Genomic DNA, 16234 nt, shown 5'->3' with positions numbered 1-16234 from the left:
CTCAAAGGCATAAATCAAAACCTTTGCTAGACCCTCCCTTTGGATCAGGTTGATGGCGATCTAATCTATAGAACGAGGATTAGCGGAGACGAATGAAAAGAATGCAACGAGTCGACTACGATGCAGAACATCGCGATGCATTCCCTAGTGCTCCTCGCGGCAGTTTCCGCGGCTTTCGGTGTGCCCCTCGACGAGCCGAAAAAATTCACGGACTACCGACTCATTTCGGCTGAGGCTATCACGGCCGAGTGCTTTCGAGCGGCCGAAGAGCTCGAGGGTCGGGGTATCGTCGATCTGTGGTCACATGGCGCTCCGGAGAAAGGAACCATCCTATTCTCGGTCGCGCCCGAGAACTATGACGAAGTGAAGAGCACTTTCGCGAGGTTCGGGACCAAGCTGAATATTCTTGAGAGGGATCTCCAGAAGCTCATCGAGAAGGATCAGATAGGATCTACGTACTCGGCCTACGCATCCGACAGACCCTTCAGCTTCAACCAATTTGAAACCTATGAGCAGATCGTCGCTTCCCTCAACTACTACAACAAGAGCAATTTGCTGCCCGTCATAAACGTTTTCAGCATCGGCCAGACGGTCGAGAAACGCGAGATCTACGGCGTTCGCATATCCAATTCGACCGCGAACAAATCAGTGATTTTCATAGAGTGCGGCATTCATGCGAGGGAATGGGCCTCTACATCGACCTGTCTTTTCATCATAGATCGACTGATCAGATTCCCGAAGGTGCACAAGGCTCTCCTCGACAAGTGAGTCTTCGTATTTTGTGGTCCGTTCTGCCCATGCTCGAATTCCCCTTTCGCGATCGGAGAGTATCGGGACCTCTCTCTTTTCCACAGATACGAGTTCCACATTGTGCCGTCCTCGAACCCCGACGGCTACGTTTACACCCACACGAGCAACCGTTTGTGGCGAAAGAACCGATCTCGACAAGCGCGGGGCTGCTTCGGCGTCGACCTCAACCGAAACTTCAGAGCCGGCCCTCACTGTGGAGTCGGGACTAGCCAGGACTCCTGCTCGGACATCTTCTGTGGTACAGCTCCGTTCTCCGAGCCGGAAACTGCGGCGCTCGAGCGTTACATCTCCAAGCTCCATTCGCGAATCGACTACTACGTCTCGTTGCACTCCTTCGGTCTGATGTGGATGTTCCCCTACTCGCACACACACGATAAATGTCCGGATCACGCAGATCTCCTGCGCAGAGCCAAGATCGGCGTAGACCACATTGCGTGAGTTCTCAATCGGCTCTGCGGTCCGAGATCGCCTCCCTCTCTCTCTGCATTGCGTTATTCGGAATAATACTATGCGACTCATATCTTCTTCCTTTGCTTTCAGCAATAACTTCGGCTCGAAGTACGTCTATGGTCCGATCGCAACGACGATTTACGACGTCACGGGGTCCTCGATCGATTGGGCCTACATGACTCAGAACATAACTAAATCTTTTGTTCTGGAACTGCAACCTGGACTGGACTTCCAATGGGGAGGACGCGGCTTCCTTCTTGACAAGAGCCGGATCATACCGACGGGATTAGAAACTCTCGGAGGTCTCAAGGCCATGTGGCTGTCATGAATGGAGACATTGTGAAGTGAAAATCGTGCAATAAAAGGAGAAACGACGATCTTTCTTGTTTTTTGTCGGACCAGAAGTGCGCATGTATCTACTTGTGTATTTGTACCTCAGGAATTATCAGAAGAGAAATTAGATCAGGCATCGTGGGCGAACACTCAAGCTGCGACCAACAGTCCTTCGGCGATTTGAAATCTTCATAACTCAAGGGTCGATGCTTCGCAATCGATTCAAGAGGGTGATTTCGTTTATATGGGCTCCCCATGTTATTTTTATTCGTGGAAATAGCGAGATTACAATTGTTCATCTGAAGTATATACAAAATGCGTCCCTATATTTTCGATTCCTAGATCGTTGAGTTGAGGAAGGATCAGCTCGGCATTGCACTATCAGCTCCTCCGAAGTTCACCCGATCTCCATGAGAAGACCAACTCTCATAATTCATCATTTTTTTATATACAAAGCTGCCGCTGAGGGTCATCTCAGAGAAGAGGAACAAAGTCCCGAGAGCTGTTCGTCATGCCCTCCTTAATTGGCCTCACTCACTCTGGTTGGTGCCCTCGGAATCAGAAACGAAGTCTCCGAAGTGACAACACAAATGTGAACATGACAATCAGTAGAGATGCTCCTATTCTGACATCCGTGGCTGAATTGAAAATGGCCGCTTGGTCCGAGATCTGCGCATATGGGTCGGTACCATCATCGAAATACATCGGACAATCATCGTCTGCCAAAAAGATGAATGGAATGGATTAGACATCCCGTTGTTGTTGACCCCCAGTATGACTTCGAAGCATGACTTCGGTAAGGGTTCAGAACTCACGTTCTCTTTCGTATTCGACCATGTCGAGCGCGACTTGTGCTCCCTCTCGCGAACTTATAGAAACCACGTCCTGCTTCACGTGGCAGAAGGCGCCGACACTCAGAGACATGAGCACTCGATTCAAATCGGCTCGCTGGTAGACCCAGCAGCGGTACTTGCTGTAAGCATCTTCCTCCTCGTACGTTATGAGATAACTTTTCAAGTTCTCTCGCCAGAATCCAATGCATTTCAGCATGTGATCGGGCTCCGAATAGATATCGACCGGTCTACCGAAATGGTCGACTGACACGCAATAATCGGCGTCTATGGCGATGATTCTCTGGTCTCTGTCACAAACCGAGAAATCTGAAGGAATGGAGAGATTGGAGTCAACTTACGGGTTATCGAATTTCTCACACGCCTGCTAAGCTCCAATGATGGCTGTCCGAGTACCTCATTCCAAATTAGCGTGGGACTCCCCGGGGGAAAAAGTCCGTGCTGTACCTGAGATATTCTCCTTGCAGTACGTATTAGGTCGGGGCATCTGAGTTACTCCTCCGCGGATTCTCGTCTCGAATAGGATGTCTCCGGTTTGAATGAATTTAAACTTTCCGGCGACTGGGCATTTGATGCTAACCGGTGTTTTCATCACTAGGATATCGTATCTGCAATGAAAGCATCCGTGATGAGAGTGAGCTCTTCCGTGGACGACAGCCCGGACGCGGGGAGGCCGCCGGAGATATCTGCTTGGACCCACCTCCAGTCCTGCTTCGCCTTGAACATTGTCCACGAGCACACAGTCGAGAAGACAGGATCTCGGAGCTCCTTCCCTTTCCGGTACCGGATCACGGAATGATGTCGGGGAACGAAATCGAAACATACGTAATCTCGAGAGCTGGGAACAGAAAACGTCGTTTCATTGAAGGGGCGGCCGATCAGCGCCGGATACCGCTTGAAAACACATGGATATTTTTGCTCGAAACAATCTCTGGAATGCTTAGGCTTCTTGAGATTTAGCCTGTGCTTCGGGAGCTTGCTTCTAGATCATCTCATGGAGAGAGCCAGGAAGAGCGACCGGCGATCAACGCTCACCATCCGTTAATTCCGTGACGAGCCATCATGTAACGGTTGTTACGTTTTTCCACGCAGACGTAGATCTGCTCTTTGATCCTCCCAGTGTCTGGCTTCCATCTCTCAATCATGTGAGTTCGATTGATGGTAACGTCGGCGTCGAAGTTTGCCGTGTTGATCCACTGACCGGTGAAATTATCCGGCAGCTTGCAGCGAGGCTCCATGATTTCCGTTTTGACTGGGGAATCGAGCGTAAATGGTTGGCAAGCAATATCAGGCGGTGGGAAGATCCGTCGGTTCTGCATGCCGTGCATTCTCCGTTCCGCTCACCCTGTTCCATATGGTATCTCGCGGGAGCGTCTTGGGGATTTTTCAAAACGTTGCATTCCGGGGTGATCGAGGAGCCCAAAAATGTGTCATCGTCTCGGTTGGCGAGGAAGCACCGATACTTCTCATCGATCCGAGACTCTCGCGAGTTCACCACGGCGAAATAGTGGTTCTTCCCAATGTACCAGTCGCCTAAGCATTTGAACTGGACCTCTGGAAAATCAGGAGTTTAGTTGGACAGAGAATTCGTGTACTTGACGTCTCGTGAGGGTTTCAGCTCCGAGTATGCTCGCGAGCCGGAGTCGACAACGATGACTCACCTCCGTCTTGCGTGTCTTCCATGCCTTCGCATTTGCGGTAGTTCACTTGGAACTGCTGATTGTCGATGAAAAATTGACTGCCAGGGACCTGACAGGCAGTGATGTTGGCGTCTGGATGCTTACACTCTCCGAAGAACTTGTAGGTGTTCTTGTAGGCGAATTTCCATACTCCTTCGAGTGAAGATCGACAGTTCTTTGGGGTCGGATTAGTTGCTGAGAACATCGACGCGGTTAATCAAATTTCTAATCTGACATGATATGAGCCCCTACAATTATTCTCAGGGTGCACTCACAAAACAAGGTGACCTGCTCCATGTTGACGTCGAGACCTCTACACACGGTCGAGAAATCAGGACGTTCCGATGGATTTATATTGACGCAAGTCGCTTCGGGGAGCAATGAGTGATGATTAGAAGAAATTCATCGATGGATAGATCGATGGATTCATTGATTGAATAAAGGAATCCTCGGGGATCGGAGTCGGCGCGCTCAACGTGGCTGAACTCACTTGAGATCTTGTCGATGACGTTCAAAGTTCTGACAAACATCCTCGTGCAGTAGTAACATGGTCTGCAGGAAGAAACGTTTTTTCAGTTTCAGCGGACAGCCTGCATGAGACCACCGAGCCTCATACTCCGAGAGAAAGGGCACCGGTAGGGTCAGATAATTGTAAAAAAAATATGCATCAAATACATTTCCGTATCGAGCTGGGAGGTTCTTTCCCCCGGAACTCACACTGGTGTATCCGTCCGTTGGAGAACGAAAGTGAAGTTGTCATTGTTGTAGACCGAGAGGGCGACGCATCTCGTGTCGATGATCAGATTTCGTTGCGTATTCTGATCGTAGGAGTTGAACCTCACGGATTCCTGTAGTCATATATCAAGTCAGTTCCCATCGATCTGGATCTCTTCGGGAATGACTTCTCGTGAGGACTCAGTTGTACGAACCGCTTCGATGGTGGTGAAGGTATCGTCTCCGTGCTCTCTGGAGTACCACTCGCCTCGGAGAGTCAACGAGATATTGCAGCGGGGATCATAGTCGTAACCTCCTCCCAAATAGAGCTGCGCATGGCTTGCGCTCACGACCACTGCAAGCGCGGAAGGAAGAAAACTCGGACTTTCTTATTTTTTGAGAATACAAGCCTCGCAAGGGAAATGCCTCGGCCGAACTGGAGGCATGATAATGGCGAACTTCGCGGGGTTTCCACGCGGTCCCGAAAAATTCGTGCACCTGCCTCCGCGCTGAGAGATGAGTAGGCGCCGGGTGAATTTCACCGGATAGAATGATCGAGTGATGAGGGATTCGGATCGCGGATTACCCCAAGTATGGCCCCCCCGGATATGAATCTCGAATGGATATTTCGGGACTCAGAAGCGCAAGATCGCAGACAGATAGATCCGTCAGGAATTCAATTAGGCAGAAGAATGTCTCATCGGCTAGGAATGTCAAGGGGTTGTTGATTCGATTTCCCTCATTCGAACTCACCGACAAATATGAGAGCCAACTTCTCCATGACCAGGAACGTGTTCTCAGAGCTGCGGAGCGCTCACAGGCTTCTCTCCATGTCAGGTCTGCCCAAAAAATCTATGGAACCCCACCTCGCGATCTGACGGCGTCCGATGGAAACGTCTGACGCTTTTCTCCTCGCTTCTTTGACGCTTCGTTGCCCTGACAACCGGACTCAACACAAAATACCGTTCATCATCTCAACCGGGATTGACTTGAGTAGATTGGAAGCGAAGTCCCAACGATACCGACATGTATTCAGTGATTCCCAAGAGTTCTCCCACGATGTTTTGAGTGCGCGCTCTCCAAGGCAACCTCGAATCATCCGAGAGCCTGCACCCTCATATACCAAACAGGTAGAGATCACAGTCATTCTCGGTCTGGAGCTGTAATTTTGAGCTTTCTGAGCTAGAAACTTTTCTGATATGAGCACAATTCTCTCAGAATCTGGCGTATGATTATGGTTTTCCCCTGAGAGGATTTTCAGCCACGAATCTGTTTTCCTCCTGGAATCTCCCCGATGAATTCGAGATTTCGGTCTGCGTCCGCATACACACAAACACACTCGCAGCAGAACTGCCGGTCATCATCGCCGCCGTTCGGAAGATACTTGGTCTTGGTACAGAGACCAGATATTAAATTTCCGAGACGATAGTTTCTTTGTTCTGCTCGAAAACCCAGTGAAAAGAGAGATATGGGCTCCGAGCGGTACAGCTTCTCCCTGACAACCTTCAGCCCGACGGGTAAACTGGTGCAAATCGAGTACGCGTTGAGCGCTGTGACAGCCGGAGCAGCTTCAGTCGGTATCAAGGCTACGAATGGAGTCGTTTTGGCAACTGAGAAGAAGCAGAAAAGTATCTTGAACGATGAACACTCGACTTTCAAGGTGCGCAGAAAATCCTGAGCTGATAGCAGGGCGGTGATATTCTACAACAATTTCGTATGCCAGCGATGGGGCCGCGGTCCAAACTCCTTTGAGCGGATCCATGCTTTCGGAGTCTCGCCCCGAACCAGGTCCCGGGAGACCCGTGACACGAGCTATAGGGGGTGGTTTCTTCAAAAATTGAGTTTCAGCCAAAGATGTCATCTTCCAGGTTGAGCCGATAACGCAGCACATCGGGATGGTTTACTCAGGTCTGGGTCCTGACTACCGGCTCCTCGTCAAGAGAGCACGGAAGATTGCTCAAAAATACGAGGTCCGGTATGGTGAGCCGATTCCAACGACTCAGTTGGTGCAAAAAGTAGGTCTATGCTCGGATCCAAGCCCGATGAGCTTCGATTTTCTTCATATGACTGCCGTCTGCGACGGAGATATCCATTCGCTCCGCGGGCTCAAATTCGTTACCTCTCCTTCCCAGGTCGCTTACATCATGCAAGAATACACCCAGTCAGGAGGTGTTCGACCCTTCGGAGTCTCCTTGTTGATCTGCGGATGGGACAACGACCGCGGCTACCTGTTCCAAAGTGATCCCAGTGGAGCTTATTATGCGTGGAAGGCCACCGCCATGGGCAAGAACAGCGTAAACGGCAAGACTTTCCTAGAAAAGAAGTAAGTCCCGAGCATCGAACTAGCTTGATCGTGTGAACGCGAGGTTCCCCGAAAAATGATTGGGTGGTAGACTATCGATGAGCTCGAGTAACCGAAGTGGATGAATTTCAGATACAGCGAGACCGTCGAGCTCGAGGACGCTGTTCACACTGCAATCCTGACGCTTAAAGAGGGTTTCGAGGGACAGATGACTCAGGACAATATTGAAATCGGTATCTGTGATGCCAAGGGATTCCGTCGTCTCACGCCCGGTCAAGTCAATGACTACTTGGCAAATATTTCTTGAAAGAGCAGATTGTCATTCCGACTGACTGGGAATAAAGAATTGCTTATTATATCATATATTCATGATGTCTTTCTCGATCGCGCGAGCTCACTGCATATAGAAAACTTATAGCTTGCATACGATTCCTTAGGGAAAGGAGAGCTCTTGAATCTCTGTCTCCCTCCCTGAACAAACGAATACCCCCAATGGGATTGGAGACGCGGCTTGTGCATCCCTGCTCACTGGCCTAATTGCCACTATGCACCCGGGCGCTCATTCGCGCCGAGCACAGGTCCTCTGACTCGTTCTCGACATATCGACCCACAGTACGCAATGTCGAAGCCGCGCCGCGACTCGAAAAAAGGCTCTTTCATTCGAATCCACCCCGGAGTTTTGCCTTCTGGGGGCCGCGCACTGCTTCGAAGAGAGTCGTCCTCTCATTCCACCGAGTTCACATAGCCCCGGCCTCGGTGATGGTACTCGGCACTCCTTCCATAGATAGTCTGTCCGCGCTCCTTAGGCCTCTTTATTTTTTTTGAAGTGATGGTCAAGTTCAGCGGAAAATCCTATCCTTCCAAAATCAGCATGCTGATACACAACTGACGCGTGAATCGAATTTCGTAAGCGCGATAACTCTTTCACTCAACGCGGAACCGACGCGCCAGGCTGTTTTGAAATCAGGCCTCGTATGACGGGTGACGGCTCGCCACCACACCACTCGCGGCAATGGCAGGCAATATGGCGGCTCCCTTGCTTTGAACGTTCGATTGTGCTCGACAGCAGAACTTGCGCTGTGCTGCTGATGTATCGTGCAGAATCTCGCTGCGGTGTTTCATCCAACTTCATTCCAGAAGAATCTGGAAATTGTGCTAGTAGTTTTTACCCGGAATCCGCCAAGACGATCTCAGCTGTAGATGAAATAAGTTCACGGATTCCCGTTATGTTGGACACACGTCTGCGGCCGGGCTCTGCCGAAGCTCAACCGTGAACGTGTCGAGCTCGGAATGCTGTGAAACGTTTGTTCATTCCTCCGCACGAGATCCACCATAGTCCGGAGCTCGAATATGTCGACCCGTCTTCTACTACCGGAGTTCACGCCTGCGACGGCGTCAAGCCCTTCGAGAGACTGGCTGCAGGCCATTCGAATGCCCACCAATTTCCGAATTGGAAACTCGACAGTGCGCTGTCAGACCAACTTCACTCTTGTCATAATGATCTTGGGCATATTCACTCTACTACTGTTTTATACCATGCTTCCGAAAGGGGTTTCATTATTTGACGATCATACGCACTATCTTTCATTGTTGTCGGAACCCTCCGACTACAACTCAACTTATCCTCTAACTCAGCCTGTGGTGAGTGGTTCTTCCGGGATGATCATATCGCACATGTTCATGACGTACATTCATTGCTGGTATCGAGCGCTGTCCGAAAATCCGAGTCAATCGGCAGTGTCCGACATTCGGTCCCGACAATGATGGATTGTTTTCGGAGCAGCAGCAGATTAGCGCTGTCTCGAGAGCCCTGGGTCCGGGCGGACTTCCAATGGAAAGATGTTCCTTCGATTTTCACTCTTCATCCTCCAGATATCGGGACGTAAAACCAAGTACCGTATTGCGGTGGTGGCCGACATGGACAAGGCATCGAAATTGGTGGAGAATACGTGGGTGTCGAAATTCAAAACGGGCTGGTTGATTATGGACCGGCGTTCGCAGATCTTCGAGGTCGAGTGGGACAAACAAGAGACAATTCTTAAGGTACGTATTTTGGCGGATTGGGTACAGGATTGTCGCCTCCTCATCACCCCTTGATCACATTTGATAGGAGAGAAAGTTCCAATACATTCGGTGGAGATTTGCTTCGAGACCCCGCCCTAGGATGGCCTCGACTTACTGTACTCCGATGCGTCGGATGTCACAGCTGCCGAATGTCACGGCTGTCGGCGAACACTGAATTCAAGCTTGCACCTATGGAACTGCTGTCGCTACTATCGTTATGAGCGTTCAATGAGAAGCAAGAAATCGACCGCGAGGCGGCGAAAGCGGTCTCCGGGAGTGAATCGAGCCTCGAATCCCTCGACTTTTAATTACGAACATGTGCTCACAACCGTCAGAGCCCCGATGCATTGATCTCACGCTACGGTCTCTTTTCAGGGGAGTTTGGCGCAGAGCGGTAGAGGCATGGAGCTCTCAGAGTTGGTGGTTTTCGATGGCAAGCTGCTCAGCTTCGATGATCGCACGGGAGTCGTTTATCAGATTGAGGGCGAAAAAGTGCGTTACCAGGATTCTGGGTTACCACAATCGAATTAAAAGAGATCAATCGATACCTTTTCCTTCGATGGTTTGATAATCGTCAGTAAAAAAAAACTCCATCCAAGGTGCTCCCGTGGGTATTCTTAAACGATGGCGACGGTCACGCGACCAAAGGCTTTAAGTCGGAATGGGCAACAGTCAAAGACGGTCTCCTCTACGTTGGAGGTCTAGGTGAGAATTGGACTCTGATTGCGTCGTCGATTGGCTCAAATCTTCGCTCGAATTTACATAAATGAGCGATTGGGAAGAGGAGGAATAGGAGACTCATCCTTACTGTCGATCGATGTTCCAGGGAAAGAATGGACGAACTCGAAGGGCGCAGTTCTATCGTTCGATCCCCAGTGGATAAAGGTTGTCACGCCCGGAGGCCGAGTAGTTCACAGAGACTGGAGAGACAACTATCTGAAACTCTGTTCTGCTGCCAATATCGAACCTCCGGGCTACATGATCCATGAGGCGGTCAACTGGTCACCGGTTCATCAGCAGTGGTTCTTCTTGCCGCGGAGAGCCTCTCACGAATCGTATGACGACGCCAAAGACGAACGCCGTGGGACCAATATATTGCTTCGCGCCTCCCAGGACTTCAAACAAATTTCTCTGCAAAACGTCGGGCCAAAGCTCGAATCTCACGGTTTTTCGTCCTTCAAGTTTGTCCCAGGTGAGTTCAAATAATAATTATAATAATAGTGATAAAAAAGGCATGCTTTCGATGAAATGAGTCAGCGAAATCCCCCAGGAAGTTTGCGTGACGCTCCCTGGGGCAGGATCCGCATTCAAACTTCACACTTTCTTTCCTTTCTTCTTTTAGATACGAGAGATGCGGTCGCTGTAGCGATAAAATCCGAAGAGGTCGATGGACAGGCTGCTTCCTACATTACGGTTTTCAATGTCGCTGACGGGCGCATTCTCTTCCCCGAGAGCAAAATCGGGAACGTCAAATACGAGGGCATTGAATTTATCTAAAGAATCGCCCGGATGCTCATCGCATCGGTCATCCGTGGTCACCGGGCAGGGACTCCGATCCCGAAACCTAGTTAATCAATTGAACTTCTTCTCGATAGAGTAGCTAGTTTTTGAATTATTGTTACCGGAGCTGATTGTATATTCTGTTGATAAATAAAAATGATACGGTAATACCTGCGGTGAGTGTCTGGAACGAATCCACCCAGCCCGTGGGTGGGTTCGAGAGAGTAGACGGGGTCCTGCGCACGTTCATCTGTGATCGACGCTCCGATCCGGATGAGCCCATTTATTTATGTACAGGCACCATTCTGGCGGGGGTTCTCCCGACTCCCATTCACAGTACTTTATACCGTCCTCTATTCATAGGCTGGTACGAATGCTGCAGCTTGACGAGTTCCTCCTTGATTAAACGAACTATCTCAGTCCGGGCTTTCTTCACCGACATCTCATCGTGGGACTCGATAGCGATGAAAAGCTTCCGTTCTCCTTCAGGAACTTCCTTCCCAGGGGGATAGTAAGTGCCTCGAACTGTGAGACCCGCCTCAGAATATTCGGCGATCTGCGCGATCGCCTCTTTCGATGTAACCTGCAAGGAACGCAGCGAGGATAAGATACCGCTGGAGAAAGGTCTGAGCGCTCGGCTCGGAGGCGGAAGGGGAGGGATATTTAGGGCAGAGCTGAATTCCCACGAGGAATTCTGATCCGCTCGAACAGATCCGTGGATCGGACCGCGTTCGGCAGTTGAGGTCTGACCGAAACGACCGTTTCGAAGTCAGAACCACTCCGAGAGCCGGTTCTCAGTTTGAACGGAGGTTACGGCAAGGAAGCCTCAGAGAGGAATTCTCAAGTCGAATTAGGCGACAGTACCTTCCAGCGAGCTTGCTGAGGGAAGTCGTTGATTTCGAGTTCTTCTTCGAATTTGTCGTACGTCTGGTCTCCCGCTAGCAAGGGATCAGGTTCGCCCGAGGGGGTGTAGTTCAGTTTAAGATGCAGTTTCTCAGCCCTGTAATTCAAGAGATTTAGGAAATACAGCAGATAGCAGATCATATTCCACCCTCTCTCCATTTTCGAGCTCTCGAGAAAACACAAGGACTACCCGGGAATTTACCTCTGTTCAGCGATACTCCTCGCGATCTGGGCCGCGATACTGTTCGGCGCGGTAGTCTTCACCGCCTGAGGCTCATCGGTCTTGAGTTCGTTATTGGCGATCTGCTTGTTGATCCTACTTGCCAATAGTTTGGCTTTTTCCAGAGGATCCGCGGGGAGTTCCGATCCCGACGGCTCCGCTGCCTCAGCAGGAGGCGGGGCGGCCGCTGCGGCTGCCGTAGGCGGCGCCTTGGTCTCGACGACCCTCTTCTTCGGCGCCAGCATGGTCTCGATGTCTTGCTCGATCGCGTCTTCGGCGTCGTCTTCGTCCGAGTCGTTGATTCCGAGGATAGCTTTCTGATACTTCTTCTTCTCGCTCGAAAAGTTCGCTTCGGTCTCATCGAACTTGAAACCTTTACCGGAAAAGCCCGAGGAACCTTTGATTTTCTTGCCTTCGGCCTCCATCTTCTCCTTGTAGGTGTTGTAGAGCTTTTGGAGATCTTCGGGGATGGTGGCTTCGGACGCTTCCAGAGCTCTGAGAATATCTACAGAATATCTCTCTTGCTCCGGCGTGATGAAGGTATAGGCGAAACCTTTGTTCCCGGCCCGTCCGGTTCGCCCACACCGGTGAACGTAATCTTCATAGTGATTCGGACAGTCGTAGTTCACCACAAGAATCAATTGTTTCACATCGAGACCCCGGGCGGCCACAGAGGTCGCAACAAGCACATTGAACTTCCCATTTTTGAAATCCACGATCGTCGAGTCTCTGTCGAACTGATCAATGCCCCCGTGAAGAACGCTACAGTTGTAGCTCGCGGTCATGAGGTCTTTGAGGAGCGCGTCCGCATGCTCCTGTTTGTCCACAAATATTATGGCACTCCCCTGCGCACCGTATTTCCCAAGAACTTCGAGCAGCTTCAAGAACTTGTCTTCCTCGCTGACGATCAGTACGTATTGCTCCACCTCCTTGCAAACCACCGAGCGGCCTCCGACGAGGATCTCGATCGGTTTTATTAGAATACGCCTGGCAAGCGCTTCCATTTGCCGAGGGAACGTTGCCGAGAACATAACGGTCTGCCTGTCGGGTCGGACACTGTCAATGATACGCATCACCTGCAACGAGAAAACATCGTGAGTAAGGAACGACGTCAATAACAGCAAATGATGGGCATAACATGGGGCTCACTGTCACAGATCCGGGGCTTAAGAGTTCTTGGAGCTCACCTGAGGCTCGAAGCCCATGTCGAACATCCTATCCGCTTCATCCAAGACTACATATGTACAACGACGCATGTTGGTGACTCTGCCGCTATTGGCTGCGAGCATGTCGATCATCCTACCCGGGGTGCAAATAATTATCTCCGCCCCTCTCTTCAGCTCCGCGATTTGCTCGGAAATACCTGAGGGAAGAAGCGGTGGATCGCGGTGAGCAATCCAGTCCGATAAACAGGCCGTAGGCGGAGCAGCATGTTATCCCCCTTGTTTGTTCTGAAGCGCTTACCCGTTCCGCCGTACACGCACACGACTCTGAGACCGAGAGCTTTGGCGAATTTCCTGCAATCTTTAGTGATCTGCATGGCGAGTTCCCTCGTGGGAGTCAACACAACACCGATGGGTCCATCAGTCGCCTCCAGTGGTGGCTGGTCCATTATGTGACGGAACATTGGGAGGAGGAAAGCGATTGTCTTGCCAGAACCTGGAATGGGGAGTCGTGGACGTCCATGAATAGACATTTATGATCATCCCCCAGTTCGACTGGAAATGAGTCTGTTGGGTCCTTCTAAACAGATGCGGAACTCATTTCCGGTGAACGGAATCATGTATCTTGTAGTCAAGCTGGATGCAGAGAATGACCCACCAGTTTTTGCGATGGCAATCAAGTCTCTACCCGTCATTATAGCGGGGAGAGCCTGGCATTGAATTGGTGTTGGCTTCTCGAAATTCAGTTTCTTCAGAACATCTAGAACTCGCTTGCTGATACCGGCTTGAGGCCAGGTTTTAATCGGTTTTGGGACATTCTTCCCCTTGACCTGAAGATCGGCAAGAACAGACTTTAGACTCCGGCTAAGCCTTTCTCGGAAGCGGTACAATTCTGACGCGGGAGAACGACAGAGAATATTGCTGACATTATGTTCAGAACTTACAGTTATGCCTTCCATTTCGGCACGCAGCGCTTCCACTTCCGCGGGTGTCATCTGAGCCAACTCGGGTACTTCGATGTAGAAGTCTTTCCGGAAAGGTTGAAAAGTTATATCGTCGAAAGTGATCGTCGTCTGCTTCTTGATCTGGGAACACAATAAATAGTTGATAGTGTGGAGACAGTGGGATTGAGGGAATCTGTGCTCTTCCCGGAAAATCTCCAAGCATACGCCGTATAATTTCTTGCATAACCCCCCACTCAGAGGAAATCGCTCACCTTGCCGAGAGTCGCTGATGAATAGGTGTCCATGGCTTGCTGAAGGTCTTCTTCTTCACCCTCGTCCGAATACTCGAGACCGTCCTGATTTTGTTCCATCACTTCACCCTTCGCACCAGCCTTTCCACGGGCTTTCCGGCCGGAACCTTTGACAGTGGTAGACGCGCTCGGCACTGCGGCGACCGCCTTGACCGGCGCGCTCCTAGCTATTGTCCTGACCTGTGATTGAGAAACGTTGATCTTAAAACGTTTGAACCTTTAAAATCGTCATTGAAACGAGATCCCTCCCTCGGACTGCTCGGAGAGCCTGATAGCGGCAAGCATGCCTTGAAAGATCGTTCTCAAGTGGAGGAGATGAAACTCCGGAGGTTCCCACCTGTTTCTTGATTCCCTCCATGAAAGCGTCCAACGGGTCGATCTCGTCGTCGCTGCCCTGCTCCATCTTCTCTTCGGTTGTCTCGTTCTGAGTTTCGGAATTTCCGTTGGTTGCCTCTTTCTTCTCCGAGGTCTTTTCCTCTTCTTCATCCGAGTCGATGAGGGCGAGGCCAGGTGGCGGCTTGTAGGTGCTCGCAGATGGCCTCTTGCTCTGATTCGAGTCAAGGAGATCCTCTTCTTTCTTCCTGAGAACTTTCTTCTCCGCCCTCTCCCGTTCTATTCTCTCCCGGAATTTCTTCATCTCCGAGTCCAATTTCTGCTGCTTCGCATCTGTCAAGCCGAATCGAAAATTATAGTAAGCGGAATTTTGTGATTTTCCAAGTTTTGGCGGACATGGGAGCCACTGCGGAATTGAGGGCAAGTCCAAACACCTCGCTCCTACTGACCCTTGTCCAACGAATTGAATTCCTCCAGAACTGAAACCCCTTCCTTGACGATCGGCATCACGATTGCGGGAGCGAGCATGTCCTTCTTGCGCCTCTCCTTACTCCTCGATCGACTCCGACGCCTTTCCTTGGAACGCTTCCTTTCTCTGGATCGAGACCGACGCCTTTCGCGCGAGCGGTCTCTTCGTCTGGAAGAGATGGCATGCCCTGTAGGAGCTTCCTCCACCGTACAGAAACCGATTGGGAAGGCGTTTCTCTATTCGACACCAACCTGGTTGCACTTCTGGAGCGCGATCTGCGTCGGTCCCGCCTCGCATCTCTGCGTTCCTTACTTCTCGATCTGGATCTCACCCTCCTTTCTCGGGATTTCGACCTCCTCGGACTCCGTGACGCACGTCGCCGCTCCTTCGAACGAGAGCGTGACCTCGCCATGCTGAAAGATAGAGGGTCGAAAAGGTTTCTTATGGCTCATGATCTGCCATGATCTGATGGCATTTCTGATCTGCGTCGAGACAGAAGCTGGCAAGCTCATGTTGCCGACCTATGGCCGAGACGTAGATCAGCTCCTTCGATTGGGAAGATCGAAGTTCCCGCTCGATGAGTTATTTCGACTCATATGTGTAAATTGGAATGCGAGAGGTTTCAAACGAACTCCGCGTAAAGATCACACGTAACGGAAGGAGCTCAATACAATCATGTCATCGAGTGCGAGAAGGACATCTTCCCTGCGCAAACCCTCGACAAAATGAAAAATGTGCGAAGACATACCCTATTCCTTGAACGAACCCTCCGACCCCCACGCGTCGATTGTCAGAGGCTCCCTTAGGATCGTGAAGCGTCTCAGCTCTCCACTAGACTTCACACAGCGCAAAGATATATTCGTGCATGCCAATGGTTTACGTTCACATTTGCTCAAAGATATCGGCGAACGATGGGAGATGATTAGCCGGGCAGCGCTCAGCGTTCCATGTTCTATATCGTAATGGGCTTTGTTGTGATCTGTGTGCTCCCCTCTCCACCGCCCCTGATGCCGGGTGCTGCGCACGATAATCGGCTCGAGCGATTGAGAGGCGTTCCGTCTTGCGCTGGTGAGGAAGCTCTGGAGAGATCACTTTTGCGCTTGTAGCAAGACTGAGAAGGATGGCTCACCTGCGTAAATTACCTCAGAAATCGCCGACCGGTGAGAGAAATGTTGCTGATGATCTGCG

The 16234-nt window shown here is 50.8% G+C and overlaps 5 protein-coding genes across 5 annotated transcripts; 3 read left to right on the top strand and 2 right to left on the bottom strand.

The window, feature by feature from the left end:
• The first annotated feature begins 124 nt into the window (after nucleotides 1-124).
• LOC100898549 (carboxypeptidase B) lies at nucleotides 125-1637 on the top strand. The gene is made up of 3 exons (XM_003741896.2): nucleotides 125-764; nucleotides 855-1244; nucleotides 1351-1637. Exons 1-3 carry the CDS (start codon nucleotides 136-138, stop codon nucleotides 1586-1588), a joined length of 1257 nt encoding a protein of 418 aa, XP_003741944.2. The 5' UTR covers nucleotides 125-135; the 3' UTR covers nucleotides 1589-1637.
• A 514-nt stretch (nucleotides 1638-2151) lies between these two features.
• udt (protein undicht) lies at nucleotides 2152-5731 on the bottom strand. Its single transcript, XM_018638952.1, has 12 exons — nucleotides 5591-5731; nucleotides 5053-5192; nucleotides 4841-4971; nucleotides 4614-4675; nucleotides 4399-4491; nucleotides 4106-4318; nucleotides 3789-3998; nucleotides 3480-3696; nucleotides 3145-3282; nucleotides 2892-3052; nucleotides 2409-2753; nucleotides 2152-2312 (listed from the first exon to the last, which is right to left on the bottom strand). Exons 1-12 carry the CDS (start codon nucleotides 5616-5618, stop codon nucleotides 2152-2154), a joined length of 1899 nt encoding a protein of 632 aa, XP_018494468.1. The 5' UTR covers nucleotides 5619-5731.
• Nucleotides 5732-6206: 475 nt separating this feature from the next.
• Nucleotides 6207-7497, top strand: Prosalpha2 (proteasome alpha2 subunit). Its single transcript, XM_003741897.2, has 4 exons — nucleotides 6207-6497; nucleotides 6706-6852; nucleotides 6970-7160; nucleotides 7272-7497. The coding sequence occupies exons 1-4, from the start codon at nucleotides 6306-6308 to the stop codon at nucleotides 7444-7446; spliced, it is 705 nt and encodes a 234-aa protein (XP_003741945.1). The 5' UTR covers nucleotides 6207-6305; the 3' UTR covers nucleotides 7447-7497.
• Nucleotides 7498-8147: 650 nt separating this feature from the next.
• On the top strand, nucleotides 8148-10700 carry LOC100898407 (soluble calcium-activated nucleotidase 1). Its single transcript, XM_003741895.2, has 6 exons — nucleotides 8148-8780; nucleotides 9012-9182; nucleotides 9579-9695; nucleotides 9803-9908; nucleotides 10030-10395; nucleotides 10546-10700. Exons 1-6 carry the CDS (start codon nucleotides 8490-8492, stop codon nucleotides 10698-10700), a joined length of 1206 nt encoding a protein of 401 aa, XP_003741943.1. The 5' UTR covers nucleotides 8148-8489.
• Nucleotides 10701-10946: 246 nt separating this feature from the next.
• Nucleotides 10947-15458, bottom strand: LOC100899693 (probable ATP-dependent RNA helicase DDX46). Its single transcript, XM_029111064.1, has 11 exons — nucleotides 15298-15458; nucleotides 15027-15214; nucleotides 14582-14910; nucleotides 14206-14424; nucleotides 13934-14074; nucleotides 13648-13819; nucleotides 13291-13485; nucleotides 13014-13189; nucleotides 11809-12902; nucleotides 11568-11703; nucleotides 10947-11286 (listed from the first exon to the last, which is right to left on the bottom strand). The coding sequence occupies exons 1-11, from the start codon at nucleotides 15456-15458 to the stop codon at nucleotides 11035-11037; spliced, it is 3063 nt and encodes a 1020-aa protein (XP_028966897.1). The 3' UTR covers nucleotides 10947-11034.
• Between the last annotated feature and the right edge of the window lie 776 nt (nucleotides 15459-16234).

Source organism: Galendromus occidentalis, unplaced genomic scaffold (assembly GCF_000255335.2).
Source record: "Galendromus occidentalis unplaced genomic scaffold, Mocc_1.1 scf7180000077214, whole genome shotgun sequence".
Lineage (NCBI taxonomy): Eukaryota > Metazoa > Arthropoda > Arachnida > Mesostigmata > Phytoseiidae > Galendromus > Galendromus occidentalis.
Note: the sequence above shows the minus strand (reverse complement) of the source record. Positions and strands in the feature narration are given on the sequence as shown.